The sequence below is a fragment of the Larimichthys crocea genome, chromosome X (genome assembly GCF_000972845.2).
Source record: "Larimichthys crocea isolate SSNF chromosome X, L_crocea_2.0, whole genome shotgun sequence".
NCBI classification, from domain to species: Eukaryota; Metazoa; Chordata; class Actinopteri; family Sciaenidae; genus Larimichthys; species Larimichthys crocea.
The window spans coordinates 32171353-32191850 of record NC_040020.1 but is presented as its reverse complement, the minus strand read 5'-3'; the positions used below and the strand labels follow the sequence as shown (position 1 = coordinate 32191850).

Here is a 20498-nt window from a genome sequence, read left to right as displayed (position 1 = left end):
CCTAATTCAAATAAAGAGCTTATATTCTGCTCCCTTCTTTTGTTGGTCTTTCTAAAATGCAGACCTGTGAATATTTCGGTGATTATTCCTATGTACTGGCAAGTAAAATTTATCCTCTGTATTTTAAAAAAGATACAATTATTATTTTGTGTGCATTTAGCAACAACACATCACTTGTTATATCAAAGCCTCATGGAGGTTTGGGTGTTGTGTGCAAACAAAACAAATCATCTTTTATCATATAATAAAGAAATCTTAGCAGGTGAAGTAGTAGATAAAGATAATACCATATTCATATTTCAAAGAAAGATGAAAAATGCTATTTATAAGAAATTAAACAATAAAAACATCCACAATCCTATAGGAATTACTACACATGGATGATTGAATGTTTATTAGAGTCGCTTTAGAACTCCAAGGATCTGAAGTTTGGCTATAGTATATGGCAGTAACATGTGGGACTTCTACAATAGCCTTGTGTAAAACGGTATTTCTATTTTTAGTTTTCGTGTTAATGGTTTGTTTTAAAGTAGAGAAGATACTACACACGCGCAGAAGGAAGAAAAGTGGTTTGATTGAAAAGAAGATTAAACATGAATAGAAGAGTTGGAGTTAGATCAAAGAGGTCACCACAACCGTTAGAACGGGAGAAGATGGGGAAATGGTTTCTTTTGTGTAGTATTAAAATCAGTAAGTTAGAGAAGATGTCAGGGCTAATGAATTTCCAGGTGTGATGTTTATAGGTCATTTTGAGTGATAAAAGTTTCATGTTTTAAGTTTGCAGCTAATTTTTACTGACTTCACAATAAAGAGGTAATAATGAAATCCTATTCATAATATTCTGTATGGAAAAGAATTAGGCCAAATGTATAAATAAATATTCCTATTCTGATTAACTTCCAAAAAAAAAAACCTTTTTAGAAGTTAAATATTTTATCTAGACGATGTGATAAGGTTTGAAAGGAGGGACAGATGTTAGTGTTTGGTTTGTGTGAGATTTCACTGAAGTGGTTTAAAGGATTAAAAGAAAATCACTGAACCCAGATCAGTCGTTGTATACTACTGTACCTTCCAGATCATCATCCTTGATGACTATATCGTATTTTCCTTCGATTTTAATCACTGTTGCAGGAAACGACAACAACAAACCTGTTAGGAAACCGCCGCATCCTGACAGTTTGTATTTTGTATTTACCTTCATCGGTACCTTGCAGCCTCTCACTCTCAGCGGCGTCGAGAGCGGTCACTTTGTCAGACTTGCGGGATGGCCTGCTGATGCCGACACGATTCACGGCTCGGACCCGGAAGTGGTAGGAGTGGCCCACCTTCAAGCCGTGCACCGGGTATTTACAAATCTTCACTGGGGAGTCGTTGCACTGGACCCAGCTGTCGCTGCCAGCTTCACACCTACAAACCAGAGCAGGAGATGACATCATCAGTACAATGACATCACCAGCAAGAAAATCTCATTCTTCAACTTTTCATCACCAACAATTTGCTTTGATTCACTTCTGACCTACTGGATAAGAATGGGGGTGAAATGCTGCCTCCTATTTATTTGGAGCATGTAGTCAGAAATTACACATTGCCCCTTTAATGTTCTTTAGTTAAAACTGCATTAATTGTTTCTCTTTTGGCCGCTTAGAGAACCTTCACAACAAGCTGAAAAAGATAAAATCACCTAATGAAGTGGTGAGAAGGGCTGAAACTATTTACATTACTGATTAATCTGTCAATCGCATCTTTAATTAATTAATTTATCGTTTAGTCTAAATGTCAGCGAAGGTTTTGCCCAACAAACGGTCCACAACTCAAAGAAATCAGTTTACAAAACAGAAAAAACAAAGCAGCAAATTGTCACATTGGAGAAGACACAACCAGAGAATATTTTAAAGATTAATGCATCATCAAATTTGTTGTCAATTCGATGGATCAGCTAATCAATTAACCAACAAACTGTTATAACTAGAAGTGAGACTGAACCATACAGCTGTTAGACCAAAACTATGAGCTGAAAGAAGCTTAAATAAATAGAATGACATCATATCGTACTTTAAATAACTTCCTTGGCATTCAGTGAAGTGTAATTTGACTGCATTCACGTTAGTGTGCCAACTCTGTGCTATAAAAAGAAAGCTTGAAGAGTTTTCAGGGTGCACACTGACCGATCCACAAAGTATCCGGTGATTGCCGCCTCATTGACGGTGTTAGGGGGTTTCCAGGCAACCAGGACGTAGTCTGAGTTGATGTCATATGCCTTTACGCTCATTGGTGCACCAGGGGCCCCGGCCGGAGAGGCGGCGGCATCTGGGAAACAAGGAAATAAGGACATAAGGTAGGAAGGGGTGAAGGGAACATAATTGGAAATTAATTGTAGCCGTGACTCCTTCTATTTCTTTTCTTGTGCTATATGTTGTTGTTTTTCAGGGGTAACAAGAACAACATATTTAAATCTTTTTGCTTCAATAGATATGTATTTACATAAAAGCATGTTGAATATAATGATAATCAATATAATGATTAAAAACCCTTCCTTTCAACACTCAAACCAAACCTCTGATGCTGATCAGATCATGGGAACAGCACATATCCTGACTGAAGTGCTCACGGATTAATGGTTTACAGACTGACAAGATAATTATTTTGTCATGTTGAAGCACGTCCCGAAACCAGGTTTGGTGAGACTGGAGTGAACTTTGACTGAATTTATGAGCCGGTTGCATTCTGTGCATAACTGTGACATGTGACACTTGTAATAGCAAGTTTATCCATCCAAAGACTACAAAGAGGTCGTATCTACACATTTGAGATTAATAATGTTCTACTTGTGTTTCTTTCAAAATAAAAGAAGATTCAATTCAATTCTGGAGATTGTTTCTTTTATAATGTCTCTTGTGCTGAAACAAAATTATCAAGAAGCTTTCCCATATGATAATCACAATTTTGCTCCTTATTAACTGTGGTTCCTGTTTTTTGCTTTAAATATTCCTTTTTGTAGAAACAGGAAATGTGACCCAATGACCCAGTTAACATGGTGATGATTTTTTGATGCCGAGAGATGTACCTGAAACAAACATGTAGGCGCTATGCTCGGTGGTACCGTCCTTTGTAAAGATGCGGAGGGTGTAGAGACCCTCATCATCCTTTGCCAGGTTAGGCAGTGTCAGACGGGCCACTCCTCCACCTGCTGTCATTCCCGCCAGCTTACTGGGTTTCAGCAGTTTATCTGTTAGCAGAAAAGATGGAAGGACACAGCAAGGACCAGCTGTTAAATGAAATAAAAGTCTAGAATAAAGCAAAGTTGAGTTCAATTAAATCAAATTAAATGAAAACCAAAAACAATGCCGTGTCCTTGGGCAAGACGTCATCTGTAAAGACATGGTACCCTCTGTACCTGAACAAAAGAACGAACAAACATCTTACCGTCTCTGTACCACTGGGCGAGAGGGGGTACATTGGGGAGGTCGGGGACAACCACCATGCTACACGCCAGACTGATGGAGCTGCCCTCCACACCAAAGGTCACTGAGAACCGATCGAGCAGGGCGACCTCCAGCTTACTGGGGTGGATCTCAGTCAGATGGGGCACTGAGAAAGAGGTGAAACATCATTCTTAATAATCAATAACATTAATAAATATTCATTAAAACAATCAGTCTAATGTTTATTATTTTATAGAAATAGGAAAAATCTCTACATTAGAAAATAATAAAAAATGTAATATAGTGTAAAAAAGTACATTTTGTGGATGAAACTGCCTTTGGGAAATATCAGATATCTGGAACTGCTGTCTTACACGTGCTTCTCATAAGCTGTGTTTCCACCCAAATCTATCACAAATTTTTAAATGCAAATGAATACTTGATTCCATCATCTCCCTTTATGTAGTTATTATGAGTTGGAGTCATCGAGGTAAACAGTAGGTGGCAGCAATTTTCCAATTGGAAAACGAGAAGTAGAGTGCGAAATAAGATGATCAAATTAAAAGAGCTCCAGTCAAATCTTCATCGGTCAAAAACAATGCAGGAAACACAATGGAAATATGACATTTGTATTTGTTTCATATAATGTGAGATCTAAGTGCAGCAATTATAGATATATTATAGATATATAACAGAGCCATGGGAGATGAGGACATTAATTCCTTGGATGCAAATGTGTTGCAGTTAGATTTTTGGTGAGTGCAATTTGATTTTGGGTTTTATTTGGGTTTTTAGATTTATTGAAATAACAGCACCTTCACAGTGAACATGTCTGCTTTAGACCTAAAAGAACAGATAGAAATATATTTTCATATTATTAAAAGGAACTGTGTCCGATAGCATGTATAAAACTTATATAGTATATTAACAATGGGGGAAATTATTTCCTAAACTATTTAAGCTAAAGTATATGAATTCTTAATTAGATCATCTTCTTGTTTCCATTTATTTCTGGTTGACAACAACAGCTTCTTACAATAGTTTCCACTGCTTATCAGGCTTGTCATACACACAGCTATTTGTAGCCACCTCATCCCGTGTTGATGAACTGTTTGTGTCTGGGCCTGATTCCAACCAAAAATGAAAAAACACCCCACCCTCCCGCTAGATCCTCGGCTACTGCCCTCTTCTTTTCTCACCTAAACCAAGATGGCAGGATTCTCCAACTCCTGCTGGTCCTGTAATGAAAAGAAAACCATGATAACAGAGAGAAACACAAGAGCTGAATAGTGTCTGATTGGTACAGAGCCAAAATAAGAGAGTGGCTTACTCTTCACGATAACTGTAGCCTTGCTGGTAGCCGTGCCATGCTGGTTGGTGGCCACAGCACTGTACTCAGCAGTATCACTCACAGCACACCTACAAGACCAGACAGCACACAAGAATGGTTTATGTGATTCTTTTTAGATTTTATTTAGCATTTTATTACTTGAGATATTTGTCAAATATGTTTTTAATACAAATGCAGGTATGAGAAGTAACAGATTGGATAAAACCAATGCAGAATATATATGTGTCTTTTAGTTACAACTCTGATTCCAAAAAGACACTGTAAAAAACATTCATTTATGGAGGACAAGAAGTCCATGATTTCTATAAACAATTTGAAATGCAGAGTCATCAATTGCTGTTTATAAACTCACCATAAAAGTGGAGGGTGAAAGTAAGATTTATAATATGTACCCACACCCCAAATGGACATGTTGCCCTTTAAAAAAGGTGGCATATCCATATTTAACTTGACAGAAAAACGACATTTGAACAAGAAAAAGGAACAATCAGCTGAAGATTTAGCCCATCTTAAAGTTTTGGCACCAGAATACTGAGTTAAACATTGGTACATGGAGCAGCTAAGCTCTTTCTTTCATTAACAATACTGCCATTGCTCTTCAAGGTTAGCTGTAAACTCCCGATTATTAATTTCTGATTACAGCTAAGATATTATGTACTGCCTCTTTTGAAAAGTAGTCTCACATGTTGTGAAGGCATTGAAAAGCATTTGTACCAAGGGAACGGCGCCCAGCCTGAAGAGGAGTCTGAGGGTGAGAATAGAAGGAAGAAATGTGACCTTAACCCTGGACAAACTATTTTAAAAGATGATTCATTTTCTCAGCTGTCAACTGCGTCTGTCTTTTTCCTCTAATAGAGCTTTTCAGATGGGCTCTGAATGAGAAAATTCTTTGACGTCTTTTACAAAGTTAGAGACATAAATGACAGTCTCTTTGATGACCCTGTAATGCAATGATGGAGGACTGGATATATTCAAAGAGAAAGAGAGAGAGAGAGAGCAGAGAGAGAGAGAGAGAGAGAGAGAGGGAGCAGTGAGAGGAATTCAGGGCTTGAATGACGCAAAGGTCAGCGTTTTGACACGAACAGCTGAGGAGCCTTGAAGATGACAGACAAGCCAGCAGGCTGGGCCCTGGCGCTCAGTCTAACTTCCCTCTCTAGCCACCCCCCCTTTTAATTTTAGACACCAGAAGTTAATGTAGACTGCTAAGATATTAAATATTAAAGGTAAAGAATCAAAGAGGAAATATTTAGCTTTGTAACAGTTAACTCTAAACTCCCTCTGCTCTTTGTACCACAGATTCCTTTATTTATTTATTTTTTAATTCAAGGTTTCAAACTCTTTGCATACTGTAAAGCTGCACAAGACAAGGTTGTGTGTTGATGCACTTCAGGCAAATCATACAGATCTTAATTTAATAGAATTTTTGTTTATATACTCAACAGTTTAAAGTCCTCGTACTTCTTTGTGTGATGTAGCCAATCAGCATGGCCACTGGCTGAGTTGAGGATGAATTACTTCGACTAGCTCTTGCTTGGCTGATGTATTGTAAACAATTGAGTTGTGGGTACCTGAAAGGTGTTTTTCTATGATTATGTTATCTTTTGGCTGCTAGTGACAACTTTGTATTAAACTGGTTTCACCATTTTAAGACGTGTGCAGTGTCTTTATTGCAACTTTGTGTTTTATTGGCACAAATGGAGAAATGTATTAATTATTTAAATGGATCATGGTTGTGATTAAATGGTTATGATAATATTGTTGGCCATCCACCTCTAGTATGACACCATCTTATTTAGGATGACATCTTTACAGTGAAACCCGGAAAAGTGGAGCTTCAACTTTTTCAAAATATTACAATATTATTGGAGTGTGAAATCAAATCTTTTTAAGTTGTTAGTGTGACAAAATTGATGATATTCCTTTGAAAGAGTAGTTAATAACTTAGGCTAACTTAAGGTCATCACACTTTTACAGACTGGACATTGTTAGTACTGTTCAAATCAAAGAACTGTGTATGGTGTTTTTTAAGAAAGTCCTTAAAATTATGTTTTAACTATGTAGAGTTGTTTTTGTGCCGTACCTGCTAATGATCAAACTGTGGACTCCATACTTGCTTTCAATCTTGTACTTTCCTGGGGTGTTCAGTGGGTCGACTGGCGCTCCTCCTTTATACCTGCAAGCAGTCAACTGTCAGTGATATGTTCACACCTACATGCTCACACCAGCAACCACCAAGTGAAATGTTTGTACAAGGTGATGGCAACTGGGAGGTATGTTAAGCACTGTATATTGTTATTAAAGGGATTAAAGGGATCAAATGATCAATGCTGTATTTCTTCCCAGCATAATATAAAACAACTAAACTAGAACATAAAATATCAAAATGTAAATATTTTACCAAAATGAGGTATAAAAATGACTGCACCACCATAAACATTCAAACATATGGTAATTAAATTAATTGTGAATATTGTTTAGTGTTTTTTTAGAGCTCATCTTGTACATATGTTGTTTAAATATTAAAATAATGTAAGAATGGTTTTGTTTATTCTGACATGAGAATGATGATGATGTGAATATTCTGACCATTTCACAATAGGTCTTGGGTTTCCCTGCACAGTGCAGAAGAGTTTGACAGGAGTCTTCTCCCACACAGTGTGGGGCCGCAGGGCAATCAGGAAGTCCGGCATCTTGGGAATATCATCCAACACATCCACCCTCTTGGTCATCATGTCCTTAACCTGGAGAGAGTAAACTACATTAAGTGAATGTATACAGCACAGGACAGTGATACTTCACTGGCTGTTGACCATGCATGGTAAATACACAGAGTCATCATTGTAAACTCTTCTATGCCAACATGTTGTCATCATCAACATTTCCCAGCTGACATCAATAGCAACGAATCTGAAATCTGTCCAGAAGGATTAAAGAGGTGAAGTCAGCAGGAAGTAGTTAGACCTGCAGTCAACAACAGAGCACAACTTTTAATCTGTCTGTCTTGACACACTCATTTATAGAGCACCATTCATTTTGCAGTATTAACAGATTAATGTTAATAATTAATTTAATGTTATTACTGTATATAAATCAATAGAAATAGAAACATTCCAGACTCTACTCTGGGCCAATGACATCTATTTTCATCACTTTATTTAATCTAGTTTATATATTACATATTATTATATGTAATGTATTAGCATACTTGTTTCCTCATTAGTTAATGAATTTAAACTTTTTTAATGGGCCTTGATAATGATACCATATCTTGAATGTGCAAAAAATTTCTGCTTTCACCTGAATTTTGGAAACACAAAAATGCTGCATGGAGACAAAAAGTCATCTGGAAACAAAATTTATAGGCCTGCTTTTGAAGGTTAGGGGCTCCTCAGGCAGTTTGTTAAATGGCAGAAATGTAGTTTCGGTCTTTATTCTCACCCTAAGACAGCAAAAAAACAGTTCAAGATAACCTTAGAGCTCAATATCCCATAAGAATGTCAAAGATCTACTGTATCCTGCTGTAGCGCTACATTATCCAGTGATTTATGACAGTGTTTCACAAACTTTTTTCAATAATGTATCCATTTCAAATATTTCTTCCAGCCAATTAATTTTGGTACATGAAAATAAATAAATAAATATACAGAGGTACAGTCCAGCACTGCTCCAGTGTCTGATTTTAAATCCCACATTTCAAATCACATTGAGACACATTGAGAGATGGTGCAGTGAGTAATTAATTCTACTTCCTCGGTCTCTCTTATTATTTTCCTTTCTTATTTCGGTATGAAACAAATACAGCACATTTTGTGCCTATTAAACAAGAAAATGTAAATATATGCAGTGTATCAACAAGACCAAGCAGTCTGTAAAAGATAAGTGTACAGTGGAGTGTCATCTGCATAGGTGCAATAAATGAAATGTAAATGAAACACTGTGCTCGGTCTGGGGATTCAGAATTGTTGTTAAATATTGACTATTATCACTAAGCTTATCAAATCTGACAATACAAGGCAAATGAAACAACATAATTAAATCCAGTACCACATAATGTGTCTGGTAAAATGTTGGGCTCCTCACCTCTCTCTGGATAGCAAGACTGTCCACTTGAGCCTTGGTGGCCATCCTCATCCTGTGGAGCTCTTGCTGAATAACAGTCAGTCCTTTCCCAACATTCGTAGTCACTCGCTGGTACTCCTCTGTCCCCTCAGAAGTCCTACCAACACAGAACTTAAACTGATCCACCACTTTTACCAACTACATACATAAGATAAATAATTTTAATGTTATATGAGTTAGATTTTTATCTTATACATTATAACACATAACTTCTCTGAAAGGACCAGTGTGTAGGATTTAGTGGCATCTAGTGGTTGACGGCAAACCGCTCATCTCACCCTATGGTGACAACTATGGTGGCCATGACTAAATGCAAAAGGCTCTATCTAAAGCCAGTATTTAGTGTGTCTGCTCTGTGCTACTGAAGAAACATTGTGTTTCAACATGTGTAATAGGACCTGTCTGTAGATATAACCCCTTTAGGCAAATATATACGATTAGAATACAGCCCATGAATCTTACACTGGAAATAGTCTCTTTCCCCCCTAAATAATTTATTTTAAGCCATTTGACGTAATCTACATTGCAATCTCCATCTTATCTTCATTTCTTAATTACAGAATAATGTATACCTGCATTAGATTCAACCTCACATTTGTGTATTTCATCAGTGGTACCTGCAGTAATGCTACAGAGTTTAGTTTCACAAATACATTTTCCATTGATAAACTGTTCCTCATCAGGCCAGCAGAGTTAATTTAACATATCTCATGGACCTTACACTTCACAATTCAAAATAATCATACTGAAAAGTGAACAAGTGGTAACACTGAAGAAATGTGCTGTCTTGACTGAGGTCAGCTAGTAGAGACTGTAGGTCAGTATTACCTTACACCTAAAATAGCCTGACATATGACAGCAGCCAATGGGAACTCACCTGTCCCGGAACACCGGTATGGTATACGCTGGTTCCGCCATAGCCTCTGTGGCCTGGGCCTGCTCCTGGCTTGCCGATTTAGAGCTTGATTTCCTGTCAGGAGGAGGTCCACCATTACACAAAAGGAATAAAAAAGGAAAGCCACCATTATGGATTTTCCAAGTTTTAGTTTTGCAGAAGCAGTCACTGAGCGAAATATCCCATGATCCATCTGAGATTTTTCTTGTATTTGAAGTAATTCTATAACAATGCAGAACTGTACCTGTTTTAATTTTCTTTAGTTTGATATGGATGGACAGAATATGGTGCCAATCCATGTTAACTCCCAGACAATATGTGTGGCTCCTCCTCTGTACATGTTGTTGGACACCAATTTCTCTCTTTTGCATTGCCAATATAATGCTATCATATACTATAATCCACTCTTATTATATCAATTTTACAAAGAGCAAATACGGCAACATTTGCAAAATAGCAACCCCAAAGTTAAATTTAAAAGAATTCCCCCTTTATAAATACTACTACTATTAGATATAAAGACTTGGGTTCATGTCTGATACGCACAAAGAGAATTTGACCAATAAGCATCAGGGACATGGAGTAATGTTTAACCCAAAAACGACATTACATAGTTGATCAAACTATGCAGACAACAAGTTGACATGTTTGCTATTAAAACTAAGAATCAAAAACACTCGGGCCTCCGTGTTTGTCTCTTCCAATGAAACTTGGTCAGTACTGTCAGTATCAGTATCTGCAGCTCTGACCACTGGCCTCAGATGTAGGTCAAGTTCATGCAACCTCTGACATAAGGCAGGGGCTACATAACCGCATGGCAGCTTTCTCCCTGTGATCAGGAGTCAGCTTGTAGTGGCTAAGATCTGGGACTTGAAGCAGTTTTACATTCTGCCCTCATGACTAGTCATGACAAAGCTTTATTGCAGCCTTCATCTTGTGTATCAGATTCATCGTAACTATGTTGCATAGCAGAGCTGGATAAGAGCCTAAACTAAGAGTGACAAAACTAGCAAGAAACTACAAACTACACAGCATCAGTAGCACTAATATTATCTCTAGCCTTAGGCCGGTCTTTAGCTTCAAAGCAACAGACTCACTGGTGACCAATTTAAAATATTCCAACTTTGCCAACACACAGCACAAATTTTTGAATGATACTCTGTGGCAGGTCTGATCTTTCTACATTGGACATGCAACAGTGTCAAATTCCTTCTTGAGTGCTGTAGGTTGAATATGTCATCTGTCATTGTTTTATTCTCAAACGAAATCAACATTACAGGAACAAATAGCATCATACTGCTGGATGAAATGTATACCCACTCTAAACTAAACTAAGCATTAGGGGAGAAACATGCTCAAAACTGCACTGGCTTCTCATTTTCTTTTAACAAGCAACATGAAATGAGCTATCTTGAACTTTCTACAGCCAACAATAGGTTTGCTAACTCAGACGCTATGAATCATCATCACTACAGAAATATTTGCGCCTCAAGTTTGAGCCCTTTTAATGGAGGGTGTGTGATCATGGCTTTAGGCAACTTAACACAGAGATGACTTCAGTTGGCAGTAAGAGGGAATAGTTAAACATTTCTAGATCTATCTATCTAGATCCATCTTTGCATCCAGAAACAAAATTACGTACGACCACGAATTCTGCTTGTACAATATTTGCAATTTACAGTCAGTTAAATGAAAATGCATTGTTAAAGTCCACCAAGAGTTAGTGAGACAGCATGCAAAACCACAAATGTTGGTTATTAAAGGTAATTATTGATGCAATGAAATGACAAAAAACACAATTCATCTTCTATTTTTAAATTTAACCAATTCAACCTTCAAATTTAACCAATATCTGTCATAGTTGAATATTGATTTTAAGGTTTTAAAGTTAGATTTATGTGTGTGAATGCTTTAATTTGTGGTTCAAATTTCTTACCTTGTTAATTCTTTAAAACCAACAGAAAGAAAGGTGCTTAAAGTCTTTTAGATGGTGTCTAAAAGAACTCGGGACTAATGTGAGGTCACAGCTTAATCACAGGACGGGATGTTTCCTGGTGTGTGTTGCCTTCTGCATGTGAATTCAAATACTTTCAAAATGATTTTGATGAGTCCAGCTGTTGGACATGGATGGGAAGCTTGTTGGCTACTGTTTAGGAGAGCGTTTTGATTTGCTGCTCATCGAACCTCATAAATCAATATGAATGTGAATCTACATGGGCTGTAATTGGAGACTGAACTCTGTTAGTCCTTTTTAGCCTTAATCACTTTGCAAAGGACTCATTTGTTGATTAAAATCCAGGTCTCCACAGCTATAAATCTGATATCAGCAGAAAAATGGATATAGCACGCTGGGAAGCAGATGCACACTGTAGCAGCTCTCTGCAAATCTGCTGCTATACGCAGCAAAGCAACAAAAGCTATGCTACTAGCAGGTGAATTCCACCTTCATACCTTTCTGTCTGCTGCTTGACAACGCATTTAGTGTGATGATAAGCATAATCAGTTTTGACTTGGCTCACACGCTTCTTCTTATACCAAGGTATGACTTTGGAAGCCATGACTGGAACACTTCAAGGAGACCTGGCCAAGAGCACCAGGGGGAGGGGATAACAATGATAACAATGTCAATACAAGTCTGTCCTTTACCACTGTTGTTACCGCAGCCAAGTCTCTGTGATACATATTTTTCCTGGTTTCTTAGAAATGCAGGATTAACAGATACTGAAAGTAACAACAGTGCTTCTTTATAACTGGGTAAAATCGTATCGTCAAGAATAATTTTTATGGTTATATGTAAATTATACATAATAAATTTCCATTGCCGATATTTAGAGATTATAAGAACATATTTATCTTAGAGGAAGACATATTAAAGACCAGCATTTATGAGGCATCAGGACAGTTTCAGTATATGCCAAAGCTCAGCACTTCAAATGTTTCACCTTACAAACTCACACAGCTCAGCTATGAATAGCTTGCAGCAGTCGGCCTATTCCATGATTGGAGAAATGAAGGAAATAGAGTCAATACCCACAGCACACAGCCCTCACATTATTTAATTAGAACATCATGCAGAAAATTAGCCTGATCAAACTGTATAGATAAATCAAACAAGTTATTTCTAAACCAGCTGTCAAGTCCACAAACTGCTCCAGGCTAATTATCCTTCCACCATGTATAATCATTTATTTCAACACAATAATATTAACTTTCTGGCTGACACAAATTGGGGAAAGAAGGTCAGCAACCTCTTAATGCCCTGGTATGTATGGAAGTACCACTCAGGGAGATTACAACAGACTGCTGCTGTTTCCCACACAGGAGACAGATCATCTACAGTCATTCATTATAGCAACACATTTCACACTTGACAGCAGATATCCTCTCTTCCTATTCTGAAAATCATTGTGTAAAAGTAATTATCTAATAAAATGAGCCCACTGGGGAACAAATATGAAGAAAAGTGACTTACCCCAAGAGATTAAAACAGCGCAAAGCGGTGGCAGACCAGCCTGATGCCGCTTGGGAAGCACTTGCTGATGGTAACAAAAATATTACCCTCTCACTGGAGGAATGCTGTTCCCCCTTCCACCCCATGTATGGACGCACTTAAGACTATATATAGCATTTAGCCCCAAATTTTGTTCTCATTCTGCACTTTGGAGATGAAGAGTGTGCATCAGTACCTGCAATTTTATTGAATAACTTAGAGGTATGTATTAGTCGCTGCATATATTAAATTTAAGGATTATTTTGAGATTTTTAGTCAAATATTGAAAGAAAATTAGAAAAGTCTGTAAAACCTTTATGGTGGCTGGATTTCTAAAATCAAATACTGTTTTCACACAACAATAACTCATTTTAGAAGTCCTAAAATCAATGTGATTCCCCTTATTGGCAAGAAGACTAATTTAATTTCCTAACAAAATTAATAAGAGGTACCGCACCTTTATATTTCACAAACATTTATTCAGCCAAAAGCCTTTAAAATGTTTTGCTGGCAAATCCCAACACTGAAAGCCTTATGAGACCTTTTTAGGTTTCTCGAGACAGCCAGTCCTCCTTGGCTCAACACTTGTGGGCAACAGTCAATCTATTTTTAACAGCTAGTCCTCCGGTACAGTGATACCCCCAATTCTTACTGTACAAGAGCTCTTGCAGCTATTTTTATTCACATGTCTGTTTAAAGAAATAAAATGACTGATGATACAGAGATAAAAGCTCTTATGAGGCAGAGTTAGTGAAACTCGGATGTAATAGAAAACCCCACAGTGGACTCTAAAGAGGTAGCAGGCCTTGAGTTTATTGCCCAGAAACCCAGCAGTTGTCTTCACTGGAAAGGTAATTTCCTGTTCACCGTTTAGACTAACACTGGTCTACAACTTTGCTCACAAACTCATGAAATCCATAACATTACGTGTCATCCATGTATAATAAAACAATAAACAAAGATAATGTCACTGTGCAACCAATGTTGGAGGGCTCTTCCTGTCAGATGTACACAGCAGATATTCACCAAGCACACAGTGTGTATTCATGTGGTAAAAGTATGTATCGTCACTTAATGGAAAACAAAAAAATGTGCCTAATCTATGATTATATCAACTTTATTTATAAGACACTACTAATTCCTTGTCTAACAAATTGTTTTGCAGTTTCAGAAAGCCAGGTGTGCAAGAGACAGATTTAAAAAGGGATGGTTATACAGTGGTATGAAAAAGTTTGGGCACCCCTGATCGTTTTCAGGATTTTCCTTTATAAATCATTGGTTGTTCGGATCAGCAATTTCAGTTAAATATATCATATAGAAGACAAACACAGTGATATTTGAGAAGTGAAATGAAGTTTATAGGCTTAACAGAAAGTGTGCAATAATTACTTAAACAAAAGTGGACAGGTGCATAAATTTGGGCACCCTTGTTGTTTTATTGATTTGAGTACCTTTAGCACTAATTGTTGGAACACAAAGTTTGTTTGGTAAGCTCACTGACCCTTGACCTACATACACAGGTGAAGCCAATCATGAGAAAGGGTATTTCAGGTGGCCAGTAGCAAGTTGTTCTCCCTTTTGCATCTTCTCTGAGGAGTGGCACCATGGGAGCCTCAAAACAACTCTCAAATGACCTGAAAACAAAGATTGTCCAACATCATGGTTTAAGGGAAGGATACAAAAAGCTGGCTCAGAGATTTAAGCTGTCAGTTTCCACTGTGAGGAACATAGTGAGGAAATGGAAGACCACAGGCACAGTCCTAGTTAAGGCCCGGAGTGGCAGGCCAAGAAAAATCTCAGAGAAGCAGAGGCGAAGGATGGTGAGAACGGTCAAACTCAACCCACAGACCAGCTCCAAAGACCAACAACATGATCTTGCTGCAGAAGGTGTCACTGTGCATCGTTCAACTATTCAGCGCACTTTGCACAAGGAGATGCTGTATGGGAGAGTAATGCGGCGGAAGCCTTTTCTACGCACATGCCACAAACAGAGTCGCTTTAGGTATGCTAAAGCACATTTGGACAAGCCAGCTTCCTTTTGGAATAAGGTCCTGTGGACTGATAAATGTAAAATTGAGTTATTTGGACATAACAAGTGGCGGTATGCATGGCGGAAGAAGAACACAGCATTCCAAGACAAACACTTGCTACCCACAGTAAAATTTGGTGTTGGTTCCATCATGCTGTGGGGCTGTGTGGCCAGTGCAGGTACTGGCAATCTTGTAAGAGTTGAAGGTCGCATGGATTCCAGTCAGTATCAGCAGATTCTTGCCAACAATGTTCAAGAATCAGTGACAAAGTTGAAGTTGCGCCGGGGCTGGATACTTCAACAAGACAACGACCCCAAACACTGCTCAAACTCTACAAAGGCATTCATGCAGAGGAACAACTACAATGTTCTGGAATGGCCATCTCAGTCCCCAGACCTGAACATTATTGAAAATCTGTGGTGTGATTTAAAGCGGGCTGTCCATGCTCTAAAGCCATCAAACCTGACTGAACTGGAGATGTTTTGTAAAGAAGAATGGTCAAAAATACCTTCAACCACACTCCAGACCCTCATTGGAAGCTATAGGAAGCGTTTAGAGGCTGTTATTTCTGCAAAAGGAGGATCTACGAAATATTGATGTAATTTTTCTGTTGGGGTGCCCAAATTTATGCACCTGTCCACTTTTGTTTAAGTAATTATTGCACACTTTCTGTTAATTCTATAAACTTCATTCCACTTCTCAAATATCACTGTGTTTGTCTGCTATATGATATATTTAACTGAAATTGCTGATCCGAACAACCAATGATTTATAAAGGAAAATCCTGAAAACGATCAGGGGTGCCCAAACTTTTTCATACCACTGTAGTTGATGTAACAGCGGGATGCCGACTTTATAGTTCTTACTTGTTTGGGTCAGGTTAAAAAAACACTGGATCCTAAATGTCTCTTAATTCCACTCAATTGCATATTTCATTAGACCATCCTGACTGGTATATGACCAGGTTACTTTTTAGTTTGCGATTGGATTAGAATCAGACACCAGTGGGTTCAGCCACGACATTTCAGACAGACAGCAGTGTACAAAAGTGGGCAATGGAATGATTTGAGTTTCTCCTTCACTACTATCATTTATTATTCATATAAATAATATTGTGGGATGTCCATCGATACATGTAATTTACATTTCTGTGCAGATGATACAATTTTATTAACTTTGGCTCTATTTAACTCTATTTAGTCAGCCACTGACGCCACCATACAGTCTGCACCTTTTAACCTTAAATTTGTTTTAAATACAGATAAGTTTGTTTTTCTCTAGCTGTAAGGAAACTGACAGTAGTCTACAGTTCTGCACTTTAAATGGTACATGGTTTCTAATTATAAACAGGTATCCAGATTGATGACAAATTTACTTTAAATCTTTGCTATTTTATTTACACTTTTACTCTGTACTCAGGTCTCACTTGTGAGATCTCAATGTGACTTTCCAGTTATTTATTACCCGTTATATATCTTCTGTGCATCTGAAATAATTCAAGACATCACTTGTTATTTCAGAGCCACAGAGAACATTTTACCACTGTTTTCAAACACTGAGTAACACCAACCATGGCCGGTGATCTGTGGGTGGTCAGTATGGTGTTTTTCTCTGTTAAATGCTGCCACCTGGTGTCTGTTTATCTGAAGTTGTAGTGGATGACCAGCTGATCTACAAACAAAACAAAAAATATACTTTTGTGCTTTGATGCGACTCATGAAGATCATAGGAAACCGGAATATCAAACCATGACTCTTAGACTTGTTTGGAATTTTAGTACTCATAATAATAAATAACCAGGGTTGAAGAGTGAAATAAAATACAACTTTAATAAATGAAATAAAAGGACAAGGAGTGAAAAGTAAATTAAACCTTTTCATAAGATTTTAACGATGTTTGCTTTCATTATTTTCAAATTTGTCAAAGCTTTGAGCACCACAACACAAAGTACCAATAACCTCCATTGTACTGGGAGACAGAAAGCAGTGTGGTGCAGTTAGTGTTGCTTTACCCTTTGACCCATGCAGAGATTCCTAACTCTTTCAGACAATGCTCATAGGAAATGCTCACAAATTGTGGCATAAAGAGTGAAACGCAGGAAAAATATATTAGTAAAAAGGAACAAACAGACTCTGACCAACATGAACTTGAATATACTGATATACCGTCATCCAAAAGAAACAAACATTATGAGCTTTAACTGAATGATGTTTGTTTGCACGGTTACTGTATTGTTAGAAAGTACTTTTTGTATTGATGCAAGTTAACAAACGTAAGAGAGAGAAAGAGAGAGTGGGTGTGTGATCTCCTGCTGGATTCCAGTCTCCTTCCTCTGGCCCCAGTACACAGCATGTTTGTAGTGGGAATAAAAGAGATTATTGGAGCATGATAATGTGATGAGCAGGAAGTTAACAAGTTTGAGGGGCCTCATCACTGCAAAGCAACATTCAGGTCTGATGGATTTTTAGAGGGCAAACTGCTGCATCCATTTAAAGTTTTTCGACTTTGTTTGTGACTCAAGTAATAGTAAGAAATTCCAAAATATTGTTATTTGATAATGAACATGTGAATAAATTATTTTTTTCCTCCCAGTTCATGTTAGGGATGTTTGTCATTTGGACCATTCAACAGTATAACACTTTGAATATAATCAAGACATCTTAAAAGGAGCAATGTGTGGAATTTAGCGCCATCTAGTGATGCAGTTGCTACCCCCTCAACTGATCCTCTCCTTACTAGCATGAAGGACAAACTACAGTGGCCGTAAACACACACTGCCATGCTGAAACTTCCTTCCAACAACATTTAGTGAGGACAAATTATCCTGAAAGCTACCAAAAATGACTGTTTATCATTGATGACTTTTTTATTATAAGGTTTCATGATTTATATGTAAAATGCAGCTTTTTTGTTTGTTTTTGACACATTTGCTGTCACTTGTGTGTGTTTAATACTACACTATACAGACTGTTTTCATTATCGTTACTGCGTCGTTTTTTTTTGTTTGTTTCTTTTAGAAAATTGTCCATCAAGGTGAAGTAATCAAATATTGTGTTTTATCTGATCAACACTTGTATTTTAATTTATTTAATAATGCTGTACAACAAACAGAAAAGCAAATCACATTTTAGGAGATAGAAAAACGCAGTGAATGCTCTAAGATCATATAGATATAAGGTCATATTTTCCCTTTTTTTTAGATTATAACTATTGAGTTTGAATTAGAATCATCCTCAAATTGGCACATTTCTTTGCTAAGCATCAGTTATTTAAAAAATAATAATAATAATGCAGGTTTATTGGGTCTGTGTGTTTGTCTCATGTGAAGGTCATTAGAGAAGGTCACCCTGAAGCAGCCATGACACAAGGCAGGGTATTCAGCCTGGGAGGGGAGTGAGTGAATGCTAAGCCCTCCCTCCTCCCTGCCTCCCTTTTGAACAGCTCTTTTGGGGCACAGCGGGGGAAAGATGGTACACGAAAGCCGTTCTTTTCATTCATGCACTCACTGACTCGTGGTTGCAGCTGGCAGAAGATGGGACAGAGGAGGAGGGGGATTGTGGGCAGTGCAGAGGGGAATCAAGGAGGGAAGTCCTAAATCACAGCCATTGAGGGGGAAAAAGAGGGACGTCAGAGGCTTTTGCACGTCATTGAGTCAGCAGATATGGGTCATTTTACGCAGAGCGTGTTGACGTAATTGAGCTGCAGAGTCAAGAGGAGGGGTCATCCCTGACTATGTATAGCAACACTGAGATCTGTTGCATCAGGGCTCATAAGGAATTCAAAGAGGGGCTTCAAACCATGTGCTGCTCATAACTAAGTGTGTCACACCTTGGAAAAAAAAGACATTCATAGCACATTTGAGAGGATGGAGGGATGCTTACCGTTTCATTAACTCCAGAGTCAACATAATCAAAAGATAATACTTCAACTATAAGGCAGGTGTTCAGCTATAGGTGTGCTGCTTGATCAGGGATAAAAGCCCAGCTCTTATTTTGTTATTGTGCTGTTGGTTTGGATTGGTTACAGTAAACAACATCACCATCATATTCTATAGCATGGCTATTGTCAATCTTGAGTTTTGGCTGATTTTATTGACATCTTGGAGCTAATGCAAGAGTTACTCACACAAAGTTAGAAAGGGATCAAGATTACTGATCCAGGGGGAAAAAAGTTAATTTTGAGACCATGTGATGGATATGAAGAGTGAAATACAATCAGTCTCCTTGTCTGCTGGTTATTCATTCTACTAGTTCTACTAGCCTCTACTAGCTTTAGTATTTAGTCCTATAATCAGTCACTGATTTACTAATTTACGCCTGGAGCTGTAACTGAACGTAAGTAACTACCTGGCAGAACAGATAGTCAGCTTAACCGGTACTTTTGTGTATAATAGTAATATCAAGTATAGCTTTCTGATTATTATACATTCATGTCTTTGTTTTGTTTGCTGCCAAGAAAGTGTTTGTGCAACAGTTCATACTTTTTCACTTTTTACAGCTAGAGCAGCTCCATATTTTAACAACAAAAGGTAGCACATTTTATGGGCTTGATGACAAATTGAAGTCTTTTTGTGTTGGACAAACAATATACTCAATATACAGTTAGAGTTAACATTAAGTATGCAACTGGAAACAGTAAAGAACTGAGAACCCCTTGTGTCTGAGACATTTTTCCCCATGGCTTTTGCTTAAGGAGCTTTAGGTTACAGTTCTTGGGGGTAAGAATTTTTGGATTAGGTCTTTTTTATTTGCATTTCTGATTCATTTGATAGTGACAGCTAGAGAGACAAAGGAAGGGGTAAGGGAAAAAAAGGCACAACAAGCAGCAAAGGAGCAGTGCTGGAACTAAACCCAGACCAGAGCAGTGAGGACCCAGCCATCAGGGCGTCCTTGTTCTCCTTTGTTAAGCTATAACTCAAACCTTGCTAAACACGGGGAGTCAAATCTAGGCCAGAGATATAAGATGAATTGTGGGCTCATCTGGGATTTGTACTACAGACCCCTAAGTGAGTATGAAACCCTTAACAGCAGTTTGTGAAGTATTGGTGGTATGTTTCAACTCCTTTTTTTTGTATAAACACCAGAGACTGGTGATAAAAACATACATTATGTATCTGTTGTGCTGGAAAAGCTAGTGATTGAATCTTGGTTTGGATACTGCAGTCCTCAGTCAATTATGTGCCACCATGCAT

The 20498-nt window shown here is 37.8% G+C and overlaps 1 protein-coding gene across 4 annotated transcripts in view; it reads right to left on the bottom strand.

Annotated features, from left to right (window-relative positions):
- Positions 1-20498, bottom strand: part of myom2a (myomesin 2a) — a 61740-nt gene that overhangs the window by 18633 nt on the left and 22609 nt on the right. The window contains exons 1-12 of one of the 4 annotated variants that reach the window (XM_027283037.1): positions 13260-13341; positions 12239-12367; positions 9770-9862; positions 8854-8989; positions 7360-7514; positions 6854-6946; positions 4753-4841; positions 4622-4660; positions 3424-3588; positions 3065-3226; positions 2166-2307; positions 1196-1407 (exon numbers count right to left, since the gene is read on the bottom strand). In XM_027283037.1, coding sequence (XP_027138838.1) covers positions 1196-1407; positions 2166-2307; positions 3065-3226; positions 3424-3588; positions 4622-4660; positions 4753-4841; positions 6854-6946; positions 7360-7514; positions 8854-8989; positions 9770-9862; positions 12239-12345 — 1393 coding nt within the window. In that variant the 5' untranslated portion in view covers positions 12346-12367; positions 13260-13341. Of the gene's footprint in view, positions 1-1068; positions 1123-1195; positions 1408-2165; positions 2308-3064; positions 3227-3423; positions 3589-4621; positions 4661-4752; positions 4842-6853; positions 6947-7359; positions 7515-8853; positions 8990-9769; positions 9863-12238; positions 12368-13259; positions 13400-20498 lie in introns of those variants that run through there. The other 3 variants (XM_027283038.1, XM_027283036.1, XM_027283035.1) reach the window with 3 other exon arrangements.